This window comes from Callorhinus ursinus, unplaced genomic scaffold (genome assembly GCF_003265705.2).
Source record: "Callorhinus ursinus isolate GAN/ISIS: 27379988/994484 unplaced genomic scaffold, GSC_fseal_2.0 scaffold62, whole genome shotgun sequence".
Classification (NCBI taxonomy): Eukaryota; Metazoa; Chordata; class Mammalia; order Carnivora; family Otariidae; genus Callorhinus; species Callorhinus ursinus.
The window spans coordinates 4,291,787-4,310,412 of NW_027397124.1; the positions used below are offsets into that span (position 1 = coordinate 4,291,787).

The 18,626-nt window shown below is 33.5% G+C and overlaps 1 protein-coding gene across 9 annotated transcripts in view; it reads right to left on the bottom strand.

Moving 5' to 3' along the window:
- CCDC7 (coiled-coil domain containing 7) overlaps positions 1–18,626 on the bottom strand; it is a 337,256-nt gene that overhangs the window by 61,182 nt on the left and 257,448 nt on the right. For all 9 annotated transcript variants that reach the window (XM_073885468.1, XM_073885465.1, XM_073885467.1 and 6 more), the window contains one exon: positions 11,922–12,026. In XM_073885468.1, the coding sequence (XP_073741569.1) occupies positions 11,922–12,026 (105 nt within the window). The remainder of the gene's footprint in view (positions 1–11,921; positions 12,027–18,626) is intronic.

The window sequence follows — 18,626 nt, forward strand, 5'->3', positions numbered from 1 at the left end:
ATTCAGATTACTATATGATGTCACTTGCTTTCAGCCTGAATAATTGTCTTTTGCATTTCTCGTAAAAGTCAAAACGGCTAGCAGTGCATTCTCTCTCCCTGTCCTCTTTTTAAAATTTATTTGGGAATCTCTATTTCACCTTCATTACAGAGAGATAGTTTTGGTGGAAATAAAATTCTTGGTTGATATATTTTTTTTCTTTCTTTCAGCACTTTGAATAGGCCATCCTACTGCTTTTTGGTCTGTATAGTTTCTGGTAAGTCAGCCATTATGCCCAATAAATAGTAGAAATGTGAAGTTTCCCAAAGTGTGTATATCAGTTTACACTACTACCAGCAATTTCTGAAAGTTTAAATAGCCCTACAACATTATCATGACTTGATTCTGTCATTCTTTCTGATTTACACTCAATGATGGCATGTCATAGTATCCTTGTGAATTTAATTTCAATTTACCAATTAACTAAGATTATATACTTTTCAAATGTTTATTAGTCATTTAGATATCTTCTTTGGTGAAGTATATGTTTAAGATTCTTGCTCAATTTTGTATTGAATTTCCAATTTATTTCTTAATGCCATATTAATAATCCTTACAATATTCTGATGAAAACTTTCTGTTGGTTATTTGAGCTGCAAACGTACTCTGTCATATGCTTTTTAAATCTCTTAATGATGGACATAATACCAAACATTAAGTCCGACCTTAAAACATTTACATTTGTAGGTAGTGTACATTTATTGTAGTCTATTTTAAAAAACTCTAATCAAAGATAAGAACACATTTTTCTATAGAATTTTCTAGAAGCCCTATTGTTTTACAATATGTTTTACAATATGTAAAAGAATTTTCTTTTACTTTTGTTATATGATTTCTCCTTTGTCATCAGTGCATTCAAATCTGTTTCTGACAATAATTTGTTCCATTTGTCTATTTGCCTATCATTGTACCAGTACTATACTTCTTCAGATTATTGTATTTTTATAATAATATCTGATTTCAGTATTTTCTGATCTTTAAATGTATTCTTTTTTTTTTTAAGTTTTTCTATTTTGGCCCTACGCACTGCTATATAAATTTTAGAATCACCTTATCAATTTTCAGAAAAAGTTACTGCTAGATTTTTTCTAAGTTTTTATTTAAATTCCAGTTAGTTAACATACACTGTAATGTTAGTTTCAGGTGTAGAATTTAGTGATTCACCACTTACATACAACACCTGCTGACCATCACAAGTACACTCCTTAATGCCCATCACCTATTTAACCCATCCCCCCACCCAGCTCCCTTTTGGTTACCATCAGTTTGTTCTCTGCGGTTGAGTCTGTTTCTCAGTTTGCCTCTCTCTCTTCTTTTCCATATTTGTTTGTTTTGTTTCTTAAATTCCATATATGAATGTAATCATATGGTATTTGTCTTTGACTGACTGACTTATTTTGCTTAGCATAAAATACTCTGTAGCTCCACCCATGTTGTTGTGAATGTCAAGATTTCATTCTTTTTATGGCTGATAATATTCCATTATATATATGTATATAATTTTATATATGTATATAATATCTTTTTTATCCATTCATTTTATCCATCCATATTCATTTTATCCATTCATTAGTCAGTTGCCATTTGGCCTGTTTCCATAATTTTGCTATTATAGATAATGTTGCTATAAACATCAGAGTTCATGTATCCCTTCAAATTAGTATTTTTGTATTCTTTTGAAATTTTTAATAGATTTCTTTTCTAGAGGAATTCAGGTTTACATAGACTTCCCAAATATTTCTCCCCCCTACATACAATTTCCCCTATTATTAACATTCTATTTTAGATAATATATTTGTTACAACTGATGAATCAATGTTGATAAATTAATAATAATATCCATGGTTTATGTTAGAGTTTATTCCTCTTGTTGCACAATTCTATGGATATGGACAAATGTTTAATGTCATGTGCCCACCACTATAGTATTATACAAAATAGCTTCAGCACCCTGAAAATTCCTTGTGTTCCAACTCTCCATTGCTCCTCATTCTGAACCCCTGGCAACTCCTGCTCTTTATACTGTCTGTATAGTTTTGCCTTTCCCCAGAGTAGTATGTAGTTGAAATCATATAGCTTTTACAAAACTGGCTTCTGTCACTTAGCAATATTCCCTTAAGTTTCTGCTATGTCTTTCTGTGGCTTGATAGCCCGTTTCTTTTTACTGCTGAATAACATACAATCATATGGATGTACCACAGATTGTTAATCCATTCACCTAGTGGAAAACATCTTTGTTGCTTCCAATATGGGTCAATTATAGGTAAATATGCTATAAATATTCATGTGCAGGTTATTACAGGGGTATAAGATTTCAACTCATTTGGGTAAATATTTTGGAGCACAATTACTGGATTGAATGATAAGATAATGTTGGACTTTATAAAAATGCCAAACTGTCTTCCCAAGTGGGTATAGCATTTTGTATGCTCAAGAACAATAAACAAGAGCTCCCGTGTTCCACATCCTTTATAGCATTTTGCATTGTCAGTGTTTGGGGTTAGCCATTCTCGTAGGTGTGTTTCATTAGGTATCATATTATTGTTTTAATTTGCAATTTCCTAATGACATATGAAATTTCATATGCTTATTTGCCATCTTGTATCTTCTCTGAAGAGATGGCTGTTCACTTTTGAGAGTTTTAAAATTGTGTTGTTATATTAACATTCAATTTAATCATTTTTATATATTTCAAACACAACTCCTTTATACGAGTGTTTTGCAAATATTTTCTCCCAACATGTATTATGTTTTTTAATTCTCTTAAAAGTGTCTTTCACAGAGCATAGGTATTCATTTTAAAGAAGTCCAACAGATCACAATTTTTCTGCTCCTCTTTTTCTAGTTTCCTAAGGGAGAAGGAGAGATTGTTTATTTTTTATCTTTCTTATTTTCTAATATTTGTATTCAGTGCTATAAATTTCCTTCTCAGCACTCCTTTCATTGTTGTGTCACACACATTTTGATAAGTAGTATTTTAATTTTCACTTAGTTCAAGTTTTAAAAAATTTATTTTGACACTTTTTCTTTCAACATGTACTTTAGAGGTGTATTTTTTTTATCTTCAATTATTTTGAGATTGTCCAGCTATCTGTATATTATTGAGATCTAGTTTAACTCCATTGGAGACTGAGAGCATGATTTGTGTGATTTCTATTTTAGAACAAATTTTAATATACAGTTTCTTTCTTAAAATATGGTCTATCTTTGAAAAAATGTGGTCTTTGTGAGTATAGCTTGTGAGTTTGAGAACACTGTATATTCTATTCTTGGATGGAGTATTCAAATAGATATCAATTAGATACAGTTAATTGATGGTCTTGTTGAGTTCATCTATGTTTTTATTTTTTGCCTGCTGGTTATGTTCATTTCTGATAGAGGGGTGAAGTCTCCAAATATAAAACTGTACATGTTTATTTCTCCTTGCAGTTATATCAGTTTTTGCCTATGTACTTTGGCACATGCACATTAAGGCATATACACATTAAGGAATATTATATGTTCTTGGAGAATTGTCTCATTTATCATTACTTAATATTTCTATTTATCCCTGGTATTTTTCCTTGCTTTGATGTCTGCTTTTTCTGATACTAACATAGCTAATCATGTACATTTTTCTCCATGCCTTTACTTTTCTGTGTGTGTCTCTTTATGCATATATCCATTTTTCCACCTTAATTGAAGTATAATTGACAAATAAAATTATAATATATTTAAAGTGTACAGCACAAAGACTTGATATATATATATACATTGTAAAATGGCTCCCACAATCAAATTAACACATCCACGACCTCACAGTCTTGCTTTCTTGCTTTTTCTTTTCTTAATTTTTCTTTTTCTTTTCTTTTATTTCCCTCCCTCCCTCCTTTCCTTCCCTCCTTCCTTCTTTTTTAGTGAGAGCTCTTATATCTACTCTCCTAGCAAATATCACATATGCAATACAGTATTATCAGATATAATCATCAGTTGTACATTAAATCCTCAGAATTTACTTACCTTATATCTAAAAATTTGAACCCTTTGATCAATCACTCTCCGTTTAACCCACGCCAGGATGTGGCAAACACAATTCTACACTCTGGTTCCGAGTTTGACTTTTTTCTAGGCTCTACATACAAGTAATACTCTATAGTATTTGTTTATCTCTGTCTGGCTTATTTCACATATCAAAATGCCCTCCAGATTTATCCACATGTTTGCAAAAGGCAGTATTTCCTTCCTTTTTATGGCAAAATTATACTCCATTATAATGGATAATAATGAATATATATGTATATATATATATATTCATTGTTCATTATCCATTCATCCATCAGTGGAGGTGTACACTTAGGTTATTTCCATCTCAGCTAATGTGAATAATGCTACTATAAACATGGGTGTATAAGTGTTCTTTGAGATAGTGATTTCATTTCCTTCAGTTATAAGTCCAGATATGAGATTACTAGGCCATATGGTAATTCTGTTTTTAATTTCTTTGAAAAACTTCCATACTGTTTTCCATAATGGCTGCACAAATTTACATTATAATCAACCATGTACAAGAGTTGCATTGTCTTCACATTCTCATCAATACTTGTTATCCCATGTCTCTGACAATAATGATTCCAAAAATTGTGAGCTTATATTTCATTGTGCTTTTCATTTGCATTTCCCTGATGATTAGTGATGTTAAGCGTCTTTTCATGTATCGGTTGGCCATTTGTATGTCTTCTTTGGAAAAATATCTGTTCAGATCCTTGAATTATTGTGATTGTGATTGAATTGTTAGTTATTTTACTATTGAGTTGTATCAGTTCATTATATATTTTGGATATTAACTTCTTACCCGATATGTAGTTTACAAGTATTTTCTCCTATTCTGTAGACTACGTCTTCATTTTGTGATTTTTTTTGATTGTTTCATTTGCTGTACAGAAGTATTTTAGTTTGATGTAGTCCTACTTATTTATTTTTATTTTGTGCTTGTGCTTTTGATATCAAATTAAAAAAAATTATTGCTGAGACCAACATCAAGGAGATTTCTCCCTGTGTTTTCTTTTTTTAAAATTCAGTTTTACTGAATGGAGCACTGGGTGTTATACGCAAACAATGAATCATGGAACACTACATCAAAAACTAATGTAATGTATGGTGATTAACATAACATAATAAAATTTAAAAAATTCTATTTAGTTACATATAGTGTATTATTAGTTTCAGAGGTAGAATGTAGTGGTTCATCAGTTGCACATAACACCCAGGGCTCATCGCATCACATGCCCTCCTCAATGCCCATCACCCCACCCTCCCACACTTCCCCTCCAGCAGCCCTCAGTTTGTTCCCTATAGTTAAGACTTTCTTCCTCCCTGTTTTTTATATTATTTTATTTTTCCCTCCCTTCCCCTTTGTTCATCTGTTTTGTTTCTTAAATTCCATGTATGAGTGAAATCATATGGTATTTTCTTTCTCTGATTGACTTATTTCACTTAGCATAATACCCTCTAGTTCCACCATGTCATTGCAAATGGCAAGATTTCATCATTTTTGATGGCTGAGTAATATTCCACATATATATGTATGCATATGTGTGTGTATATATATATATACACATACCACGTCTTCTTTATCCATTCATCTGCTGATGGATATCTGTGCTATTTCCATAGTTTGGCAATTGTGGACATTGCTACTATAACCACTGAGGTGCATGTGTCCTTTTAAATAACTTTTTTTTATCCTTTGGGCGAATACCTACTAGGGCAACTCGTGGGTTGTAGGGTAGCTCTATTTTTAACTTCTTGAGGAACCTCCACACTGTTTTCCAGAGTGGCTGTACCAGCTTGCATTCCCACCAACAGGGTAAGAGGGTCTGTGTCCTCACCAACACCTGTTGTTTCTTGTCTTGTTAATTTTAGCCATTCTGACCTCTGTGAGGTGGTATCTCATTGTGGTTTTGATTTGTATTTCCCTGATGTCAAGTGATGTTAATCATTTTTTTCATGTATCTGTTGGCCACCTGTATGTCTTCTTTGGAGAAATGTCTGTTCATATCTTCTGCCCACTTCTTGGGTGGATCTTTTGTTTTTTTGGGTATTTAGATTGATAAATTCTTCAGATTAGATTTTGGATATGATCCCTTTATCAGATATGTCATTTGCAAATATATTCTCCCATTCCATACCTTGCCTTTTAGTTTTGTTGACTGTTTCCTTTGCTGTGCAAAAGCTTTTTGTCCTGATGAAGTCCCAATATGTCATGTTTGCTTTTGTTTCCCTTGCCTAGCAAGAAGTTGCTGTGACTGAGGTCAAAGAGGTTGCTCCTGTGTTCTCCTCAATGATTTTGATGGATTCCTTTCTCACATTTAGGTCTTTCATCCATTTTGAATTTATTTTTGTGTATGGTGTAAGAAAGTGGTCCAGTTTCGTTCTTCTACCTGTGACTGTCCAATTTTCCCAGCACCATTTATTGAAGAGACTATTTTTTTTCCACTGGATATTCTTTCTTGCTTTGTTGAAGGTTAGTTGACCACAGAGTTGAGGGTCCATTTCTAGGTTCTCTATTCTGTTCCACTGAACTATGTGTCTGTTTTTGTGCCAGTACCATACTGTCTTGATGATTGCAGCTTTGTAATACAGCTTGAAGTCTGGAATTGTGATGCCACCAGCTTTGATTTTCTTTTTCAACATTCCTTTGGCTATTCAGAGTCTTTTCTGGTTCTGTACAAATTTTAGAATTGTTTGTTCTAGCTTTGTGGAAAATGCTGGTGTATTTTGATAGAGATTGTACTGAACGTGTAGATTGCTTTGAGTAGCATAGACATTTTAACAATATTTATTCTTCCAATCCATGAGCATGGAATATTTGTCCATCTCTTTGTGTCCTTCCTCAATTTCTTTCATAAGTGTTCTATAGTTTTCAGAGTACAGATCTTTTACCTCTTTGGTTTGGTATATTCCTAGGTATCTTATGAGTGTTGGCTAAATTGTAAACAGGATCAATTCCTTGATTTCTCTTTCTGCCTCATTGTTAATGTATAGAAATGTAATAGACTTCTTTGTATTGATTTTATATCCTGTGAGTTTGCTGAATTCCTGTATCAGTTCTAGCAATTTTGGGGTGGAGTCTTTTTGGTTTTCTACATAGAGTATTATGTCATCTGTGAAGAGTGAGAGTTTGATTTCTCCTTTGCCATTTTGGATGCCGTTTATGTCTTTTTTTGTCTGATCACTTCCATTACTATGTTGAACAATAGTGGTGAGAGTGGACATCCCTATCATGTTCCTGACAGGAAAAGTTCTGTTTTTCCTTGTTGAGGATGATATTTGCTGTGAGTCTTTCACATATGGCCTTTATGATGTTGTGGTATGATCCCTCTATCCCTACATTGTGGAGGGTTTTTATCAAGAAAGAATGCTGTATTTTGTCAAATGTTTTTTCTGCATCTATTGAGAGGATCATATGTTCTTATCCTTTCTTTTATTAATGTGGTGCATCATGTTGATTGATTTTCAGATGTTGAACCACCCCTGCAGCCCAGAGAAAATCCCACTTGGTCGTGGTGAATAATCTTTTAATATACTATTGGATATGATTAGCTAGTATCTTATTGAGAATTCCCCTGTGTTTTCTTCTATGAATATTATGATTTTGGAAGTCTTTAATGCATTTGAGTTGATTTTTGTGTATAGTGTAAATAGGTGATGATTCTTTTGCATAAAGATACCTATTTTTCCCAACACTATTGAAGAAACTATACTTTTCCCATTGTATATTTTTGTTATCTTTGTCAAAAATCAGTTGACTATATATGAATGGGTTTATTTCTGTAATCTTTATTTTGTTCCATGTAACTATCTTTTTTATGTCAACATATCATTCTGAATATGCAAAGGCTACAGCTTTGCCTATTTCTTTAGCTATTTGGAGTTTTTTGTGGTTCCATAAAAATTTGTGTAGTTTTTAAAATCTTTTGTAAAAGTGCCACGGGAATTTTGATAGCAATTGCCTTGAATCTGTATTTTGCTTTAGATAATATGGGCATATTAACATAATTCTTCCAATCTCTGAGTGTGGAGTATCTTTCCAGCATTTATTTGTGTCTTCTTCAATTTATTTCATTCAAGTCATAGTTTTCAGTGTAGAGATCTTTCTTCTCTTGGTTAAATTTATTTCTAAGTATTTTATTTTTTATATCACTAAATATGAGATTGTCTCTTAATTTCTTTTTTGGGGGCACCTGGGTGGCTCAGTTGGTTAAGTGTCCAGCTCTTAATAGCACAGGTCTTGATCTCAAGGTTGTGAGTGCAAGCCCCACTTTGGACTCCATGCTGGATGTGGAGCCTACTAAGAAAAGAAAACCTTTAAAAATTTTTATTTTTTGTTTTTGGTTTGTTGTTTGTTGTTGTTTTACAAAAATGCAACTGATTTTTGCATGTTGATTTCATATCCTCCAACTTTCTTGAATTCATGGATTTCGGTGCAGTATTTAGGGTTTCTGTATAAAAATATCATTTCATCTGTAACAGAGACAGTTTTACTTCCTTTTTGATCTGGATGCCTTTTATTTCTTTTTCTTGCCTGATTATTCTGGATAGGATTTCCAGTAGTATATTGAATAAAAGTGGTGAGAGTGGACATCATTATCTTGTTCTTTATCTTTAAACCATCCTTGCATCACAGAAATATTCCACTTGATTATAGTGTATGATCCTTTCAGTATGCTGTTGAATTAGTTTCCCAATATTTTGTTGAGGATTTTGCATCTATATTCATCAGGGATATTGACCTGCCATTTTGTTTTCTTGTAGTGTTGTTCCCTGAATTTGGGATGAGGTATTCTGGTCTCATAAAATGAATTTGGAAGTGTTCCCTACTCTTCAATTTGGGAAAATTTTGAGGATTAGGATATATATATATATATATATATGTATATAAAATATACAATTCAGATATATTATATATGATATATAAATATATATAAAGTTTATATATGTGTATACATTTATATAAATTTATAAAATTATATAGAGAAAATAATGTAATTATATACAATGATATAGAGAATATATAATATTCTAATATATATATATTAGAATAAACTATTGAAGCCATCTGGTCCTGGGCATTTCTTTGGAGATTATTGATTACTTTTTCAATTTCTTCACACATTATTTGTTCAGATTTTGTATCTCTTCATGATTCAGCCATGATAGGCTGTATGTTTCTTGGGATTTATCCATTTTTTCTCAGTTATCAATTTTGTTGGCATGTAAATTGTTCATAGTAATCTCTTGTGATGCTTTTTGCATTTCTGTGGTATCAGTTGTAATGTCTCCTCTTTCATTTCCGATTTTATTGGAGTCTTCTCTCTTTTTCTTAGACTAGCTACAGGTTTTCAATTTGTGCATCTTTTAAAGAACCAATCTTGATTTTGTTTATCTTTTGTACTGTCTTTCCAGTCTGCACTTTTTCTGTTTTCTGATCTTTGTCTTTCCCTTCTAATAATTTTAGGCTTCATTTTTTTCTCCCCCCACCCCGCCCCCCGGCCCCGTGTCGTGGAGGTGTAATCATATTGTTAAAATGAGACCTGGCTTTCTTATATGTAGGCATTTATTGCTTTAAACTTCCCTCCAAGAACTACTTTTCCTCGACCCTCAATTTTTTTATGTTGTGTCTCCTCTTTTGGTTGTCATGTTTTTTATTTTCCTTTTTATTTCTTCTTTTTCTTCTCCCCATCTCCTCCTCTTCTTCCTCTTTTCCTCCCCCTCCATTTTCTTTTACAAGCCTAACCATATCATTTTAAATGTATGTTCAGTTTAGTTTCAATGAGTTAAGTATTCAGCTATGACGAGATGCTTGAACAGAAAAGTTCAGAAACACTTATATGTTAAGCAAAGGAGGTGTTACTTCCAAAGGTTTGTACACAGTGCAGTTTCAATGAGTTAAGCATATCTCTATTCCCACACACTTATTTTTCAGGAATATGTTGTTAAATTTCCACACATTTGTGAATTTTTCAGGTTTCATCTTGTTATTGATTTCTAGTTTCATACCATAGTGGTCAGAAAACATTTTTGATATGATTTAAATATTTTTAGACTTGTTAAGATTTGTTTTCCAAGGGGCGCCTTCAATGTTCAGTTGATTTTTAAGGGACTATGTATTTTGTTTCCTTTTTAAATTTCTTTTAAATTTCCTTTGTATATATTCTGTAGATATTTTCTTTTTAGTTACCAAGGGGATTATGTATAACTTCTTAAAATTATAACAATCTAATTTAAATTGATACCAAACTTAACTCCAGTCATATACAAAAACTACTCCTATAGAGCTCTATCCCCCTTTTTTATAATGTCACAAACCACATTTTTATACATTGTATGCTCAATGACATAGAGTTAGCATTATTTATATATGTTTTCTTTACAATATTATATAAAATAAAAAGTGGAGTTACAAACCACAATTTCAGTAATACTGGCTTTTATATTTGGCATGCACTTTACTAGAAATGTTTATTTATTCATATAGCTTAAAGTTACTGTCTAACATCCCATCACTTTGACCTGAGAGATTCCCTTTATGTTTCCTAGTAGCGATGCCTAGTAGCAATGCCTTGAATGCCAGGAGATCTATTCTTTGTAGTTTGGTTTTGTGCTGGAGCACTCCTTCACACTTCTACCAAATTTTCTTACTATTTTGAAGATTATTTTTTCTTAAGTAGCATTTTTTTAGTTACTGTAAACATTTGATTGTTTCCCACTGCTCTAACAAAGTTGGATTTGACAGTTTTCTAGTTTTTTTTTATTATTATGTTATGTTAATCACCATACATTACATCATTAGTTTTTGATGTAGTGTTCCATGATTCATTGTTTGTGTATAACACCCAGGGCTCCATTCAGTACATGCCCTCTTTAATACCTATCACCAGGCTAACCCATCCCCCCACCCCCCTCCCCTCTAGAATTCTCAGTTTCTCAGAGTCCATAGTCTCTCATGGTTCCTCTCCCCCTCCGATTCGCCCCCCCTTCATTTTTCCCTTCCTGCTATTGTTTTTTGTTTTTAATGCTTCTTCCAAAGATCAAGAACTTGGGGCCTCCTAGTCTATTTTGCTGCTTTATGGTGGTTGTTTGGAAACTGCCTCGGAACACTAAGTTTATATTTTATTGCAAAGTACTTAGTCAACTGGCCACACCAGCTTTACACATTTTCTAACTCTTACATATTTTTCTCACCATTAGAAATTTCCTAACTTGGTAATAAGTAGATCAAAAAGCAGCCATATTGTCTATCTTGTGAAAGCTCCATTGTTTTTATTCCATCTTGTTATTAGAAAAGATGATATAAGAAATTAAAATTATGTTCTCTAAGAAACTGATCATATGGGTGCCTGGGTGGCTCAGTTGGTTGAGCGACTGCCTTCGACTCAGGTCATGATCCTGGAGTCCCGGGATCGAGTCCCACATGGGACTTCCTGCTCAGCGGGGAGTCTGCTTCACCCTCTGACCCTCTTCCCTCTCGTGCTTTCTATCTCTCATTCTCTCTCTCTCTCAAATAAATAAATAAAATCTTTAAAAAAAAAGAAACTGATCATATAACATCCAGTTTGCTATGAAAATTCACAATGTAGGGTGAATACTATATATTTTTTGTTTCACAAACAGGAAAGGAAAACTATAAAGCATTATCTAATGAATCCTTGTTTGGTGGCTTAATGAGCACATAAATTCACTTAAAGATAAATATTAATTCATTGATTAGAATAAAATTATTTTTGAGAAAAGTTGTCCTATTTTTGAATTTCTTATATTCTTTTAACAACAGAACTATAGATTTAAAATACTTTAACTGTTAAACAGTTTTTCTTGCCTAAACATCATAAATCTCTACTTACCTGTGACTTTATTTAAATCTAATTGATGTATTAGATCACTAATTGATGGATTTATTGCTGGGAGATCTGCTGAATCTGGAAGTTCTGAGGCCACTTCATTTTTAACTGGAATAATAACAGATTGCCAGATTAGTTAAAGTTTTGTTTATGGTAAAATTTTAGCACATAAAATTAATTAGAAACATTTTACTGTACAGTTATTTAGCCTTATTTTTTTTTAATTTTTAAAATTTTATTATGTTATGTTAGTCACCATACAATACATCATTAGTTTTTGATGTGATCCACGATCCATTGTTTTCATATAACACCCAGTGCTCCATGCAATATGTGCCCTCCTTAATACCCATCACCGTGCTAACCCATACCCCACCTCCCTCACCTCTAAAACCCTGTTTGTTTCTCAGAGTCCATAGTCTTTCATGGGTCATCTCTCCCTCCAATTCTCCCCCCCCTTCATTTTAAGGAATAGCATGGAGGACATTAGCCTTGTTTTTTTAAAGTTTCTTTTTAAATTCCAGTTAGTTAACATACAGAGTGATATTAGTTTCAGGTGTACAATTTAGTGATTCAACACTTACATACAACACCTGGTGCTCATCACAAGTATCCTCCTTAACCTTATTTACTTCACAATTTAACATACATTATCCAATTAAATACAAATATGCTTAATAATTTTTAAAAGCTGATTAAATAGCTACTATGTGCCAGATATTATACTGAGCACTTTTCAAATATTATCTCCTTTAATACAATTCTAGGAAGTAGGTATTTCATTCCCATTTAAGAGATATGGGAAGTAGAGCTGAGAAAGATTATTAATATTTTAGAAGTTCACATACTTATTAAGTGCAAAAGCTTGAAATGAATTTTGTTCTTTTAGACTCCAAAATCTATTCTCCAGCTAGTAGATTCAAATGTCTACCAGGACTGAGCATGTAATGTGAGTGAAATGGAACTGGCGATGTTTGGAGTGGCATGAATAACAGAAGTGAAATGGAGAGTATATGTTTATTAAAAATAAAAAGCTATTACTCTTACTGACTGTTACAAATGCAGGTCTGGTGTTTTCCTGTATTTCCTCCCCTAAATTCTCAAGAGAATACAGAAATGTAGATATTTGCAAGGAATTCTAAGATTTTAAAATATTTTCAACTAATTTAAAAGTTTTAAGCATGTTTGTAGGACAAAAGAAATCACCAGCTATTATCACAAGAGATTTACTTAATCTTTGTTTTTTGGATTTAATTCTTTAAGAATTATATGGAATTCCACAAATTAAAATATGGGGGCCTGGCCTTTTGAAAGGTTACTTTAATTATGAATTTTAATTTTTAATTGTTCTTTCCACTTTTTTCTTGGCATATTTTGCTTATTGGTATTTTTTTCTTCTGAAAGTGCTGATTTCCTCAAGATAGCAGAGAAAGTCAATTAGCATATTGTTTCACTTATTTGTAAAACATAAGGAATAGCATGGAGGCCATTAGGAGGAGGAAGGGAAAAATGAAGTGGGGGAAATCGGAGGGGGAGATGAACCATGAGAGACTATGGGCTCCGAGAAACAAACTGAGGGTTTTAGCGGGGAGGGAGGTGGGGGGATGGGTTAGCATGGTGATGGGCATTAAGGAGGGCACGTATTGCATGGAGCACTGGGTGGTATATGAAAACAGTGAATCATGGAATACTACATCAAAAACTAATGATGTACTGTATGGTGACTAACATAACATAATAAAATAAAATTTAAAAAAAAAGAATTAAATCCAATGCCATAGTACATAAAAAGGGAATTTTTGCATTTCTTTTACAAAGTCAAAATAGTCATTGCAAAGATACTGACATTGAAATAGACATAATTGGCGTAACTGACAATAAAATAACTCACATAGAAATATAATGCAATGAAATATAATGCAAGTAGGGGGTGGGGGGTTGGGTTAGCCTGGTGATGGGTATTAAAGAGGGCACGTTCTGCGTGGAGAACTGGGTGTTATGCACAAACAATGAATCATGGAACACTACAACAAAAACTAATGATATAATGTTTCGTGATTAACATAACAATAAAAAATTTAAAGAAAAAATATATAAAAAAGAAATATAAGTCACATATGTAACTAAAGATAATGATAACTTTATTAAAAATAAAAGAAACAAGTAAAATCCATTTTAGTAATGTTTTATTTAACAAAATGGATCCAAAATATCATTTCAATATGTAATAAAAATACAATTGATGAGATATTTTAAGTAATTATTTTCATAGTAGGTCTTCAAACTCAAGTATGTATTATAAACTTATAGTACATCTCAATTCAAATTAGCTGCATTTCAAGTGTTCAATATCCATATGTGGCTAGTGGTTGCCACATTACACAGTACAGGTTTAGAATATAAATGTGAAAATATTAAATAAATAATAAGGAAATAGAATTCAGAAGTTTATTAAAATAACAGCATGGCATCATCTAGTAGGATTCATTCTGAGAATATAAGGTAGATCATCTCTTAATATAGGTATTATATTAATGGTTCTCAAGAGAAGTGATGTAAGATTATCTTAAGGTAAAAAATCATTCATAAAACTTAAACATACATTCCTTTTTGAATTTCCCCAACTTTATAGAGATATAATTGACATATAACATTGTATAAGTTTAGGGTGTGTATAAGTTTAGGGTTTATAATGTGATGATTTGATACACTTATATATTGCAAACTGAATACCACAATAAGGTTAACATGTCTATCATCTTACATTATATATATATTTATATATTTTTGTGAGAATATTTAAGATGTAGTCTCTTAGGAATTTACAAGTATACAGTATAGTATTGTTAACTATAGACACCATGCTGTGTATTACATCCCCAGAACTTATTAATCTTATAAACATAGGCAGTAATCTCTTTGACATCAGCCATAGAAACATTTTTCTAGATTAATCTCCTCTGGCAAGGAAAACAAAAGAAAAATCAACCTGTTGGGACTGCCGCTAAATAGAAAGTGGTTTTTTTTTTTTTATGTTATGTTAGTCACCATACAATGCATTAGTTTTTGATGTAGTGATCCACGATTCATTATTTTCGTGTAACACCCAGTGCTCCATGCAGTACATGCCCTCCTTAATACCCATCACCAGGCTAACCCATCCTCCCACCCCCCTCCCCTCTAAAACCCTCAGTCTGTTTCTCGGAGTCCATAGTCTCTCATGGATCATCTCCCCTCCGATTTCCCCCCCTTCATTTTTCCCTTCCTTCTCCTAAAGTCCTCCATGCTATTCCTTATGTTCCACAAATAAGTGAAACCATATGATAATTGACTTTCTCTGCTTGACTTATTTCACTTAGCATAATCTCCTCCAGTCCCATCCATGTGGATGTAAAAGTTGGGTATTCATCCTTTCTGATGGCTGAGTAATATTCCATTGTATATATGGACCACATCTTCTTTATCCATTCATCTGTTGAAGGACATATCAGTTCATTCCACAGTTTGGGTATTGTGGACATTGCTGTTATGAACACTGGGGTGTGGTGCCCCTTCATTTCACTACATCTGTATCTTAGGGGTGAATACCCAGTAGTGCAATTGCTGGGTCATACAGTAGCTCTATTTTTAATTTTTTGAGGCACCTCCACCTGTTTTCCCCAGTGGCTGTGCCAACTTGCATTTCTACCAACAGTGTAAGAGGGTTCCCCTTTCTCCACAACCTCTCCAATATTTGTTGTTTCTTACCTTGTCAATTTTTGCCATTCTATGACTATGCTGTCTTGAGATCACAGCTTTGTAATATAGCTTGAAATTAGGCAACGTGATGCCCCCAGCTTTGTTTTTCTTTTTCAACATTGCCTTGGTGATTTGGGGTCTTTTCTGATTCCATACAAATTTTAAGATTGTTTGTTCCAGCGCTTTGAAAAATGTCATTGGAATTTTGATTGGGATGGCATTGAAGGTATAGATTGTTCTGGGTAGCATAGACATTTTAACAATGTTTAGTCTTCTGATCCATGAGCATGGAATATTTTTCCATCTTTTTGTGTCTTCTTCAATTTCTTTCATGAGTGTTCTGCAGTTCCTAGAGTATAGATCCTTTACCTCTTTGGTTAGGTTTATTCCGAGGTATCTTACGGTTTTTGGTGCTATTGTAAATGGAATGGTTTCTCTAACTTCTCTTTCTACAGTTGCATTGTTAGCGTATAAGAAAGCAACTGATTTCTGTGCACTGATTTTGTATCCTGCCACATTACTGAGTTGCTGTATGAGTTCTAGTAATTTGGGGGTGGAATCTTTTGGGTTTTCCACATAAAGTATCATGTCGTCTGTGAAGAGAGAGAGTTTGGCTTTTTCTTTGCCAATTTGAATATATTTTATTTCTTTTTGTTGTCTGATTGCTGTTGCTAGGACTTCTAGTACTATGTTGAACAATAGTGGCGAGAGTGGGCATCCTTGATGTGTTCCTGATCTTAAGGGAAAGGCTCTCAGCTTTTCCCCATTGAGGATGATATTCAATGTGGGTTTTTCATAGGTGATTTTATGATATTGAGGTATGTTCCCTCTATCCCTATACTCTGAAGAGTTTTAATCAGGAAAGGATGCTGTATTTTGTCAAATGCTTTTTCTGCATCAATTGAGAGGAACATATGGTTCTCTCTCCTCTTATTAATGTGTTCTATCGCATTGATTGATTTGCGAATGTTGAACCACGCTTGCATCCCAGGGATAAGTTCCACTTGGTCCTGGTGGATGATCCTTTTAATGCATTGTTCGATCCTATTAGCTAGGATTTTGTTGAGGATTTTGGAATCCATATTCATCAGGGATATCAGTCTGAAATTCTTTTTGATGGGATCTTTGCCTGGTTTGGGGATTAAGTAATGCTGGCCTCAATGAGTCTGGAGGCTTTCCTTCTGTTTCTATTTTTTGAAACAGCTTCAGGAGAATAGGTATTATTTCTTCTTTGAATGTTTTATAGAATTCCCCAGGGAATCCATCAGGCCCTGGACTCTTGTTTTTTGGGAGGTTTTTGGTCATTGCTTCAGTTACTGATTATTGGCCTATTCAGGTTGTCAGTTTCTTCCTGTTTCAGTCTTGGGAGTTTATAGGTTTCCAGGAAGGCATCCATTTCATCCAGATTGCTGTTTATTGGCATATGGTTGTTGATAATAATTTCTAATAATTGTTTCTATTTCCTTGGTGTTAGTTGTGATCGCTCCCCTTTCATTCATAATTTTATTAACTTGGGTCATGTCTCTTTTCTTTTGGATAATTCTGGCCAATGATTTATCGATCTTGTTAATTCTTTCAAAGAACCAGCTTCTAGTTTTGTTGATCTGATCTACTGTGTTTCTGTTTTCTAATTCATTGATCTCTGCTCTAATCTTAATTACTTCTCTAATAATGTGTGGCTTAGGCATCATTTGTTGCTTTTTCTCTAGTTCTTTAAGGTGTAGAGTTATTTGGTGAATTCGGGATTTTTCTATTTTTTTTTTTTTGAGTGAGGCTTGAATGGCTATGTATTTCCCCCTTAGGACAGCCTTTGCAGTATCCCATAGGTTTTGGACTGATAAGTTTTCATTCTCATTGGTTTCCATGAATTGTTTAAGTTCTTCTTTGATTTCCTGGTTGACCCAAACATTCTTCAGCAGAGTGGTCTTTAGCTTCCAATTTTTTCTTGTGATTGAGTTCCAGTTTAAAAGCATTATGGTCTGAGAAGAAGCAGGGAATAATCTCAATCTTTTGGTATCGGTTAGGCCTGATTTGTGACCCAGTATGTGGTCTATTCTGGAGAAGGTTCCATGTGCGTGCAAAAAGAATGAATATTCTGTTGTTTTAGGGTGGAATGTTCTGTATATATCTATGAGGTCCATCTGGTCCAGTGTGTCATTCAAAGCTCTTGTTTCTTTGTTGATTTTCTGCTTAGATGATCTGTCTATTGCTGAGAGTGGAGTATTGAGGTCTCCTATAATTAACGTATTGTTATCAATATGACTCTTTATTTTGGTTAACAGTTGGCCTATGTAGATGGTTGCTCCCATGTCGGGGTTGTAGATATTTACAATTGTTAGATCTTCTTGTTGGATAGACCCTTTAAGAATGATATAGTGTCCTTCTGTGTCTCTAACTACAGACTTTAGTTTAAAATCTAATTTGTCTGACATAAGAACTGCTACCCCAGCTTTCTTTTGAGGTCCGCTGGCATGGTAGATGGATCTCCATTCCTTCATTTTCAGTCTGGATGTATCTTTAGGTTCAAAATGAGTCTCTTGTAGACAGCATATGGATGGGTCCTGTCTTCTTCTCCAATCTGCAACCCTGTGCCGTTTTATGGGAGCATTTAGGCTGTTCACGTTGAGGGTGATTATTGAAAGATATGAATTAATTGTCATCATGTTGCCTGTGAAGACCTTGTGTTTATAGATTGTCCCTGTAAATTTCTGTTGTATATCACTCTTGGGGTCTCTCTCCTTTTATAGAACCCCCCTTAATAATTCTTGCACTGTTGGCTCAGTGGTCACATATTCTTTCCGTTTCTGCCAGTCATGGAAGCTCTGCATCTCTCCATCCATTCTAAATGACAGTCTTGCCAGATAAAGTATTCTTGGCTGCATGTTCTTCTCATTTAGTATCCTGAATATGTCTTGCCAGGCCTTTCTGGCTTCCCAGGTCCCTGTGGATAGGTCTGACGTTATTCTGATG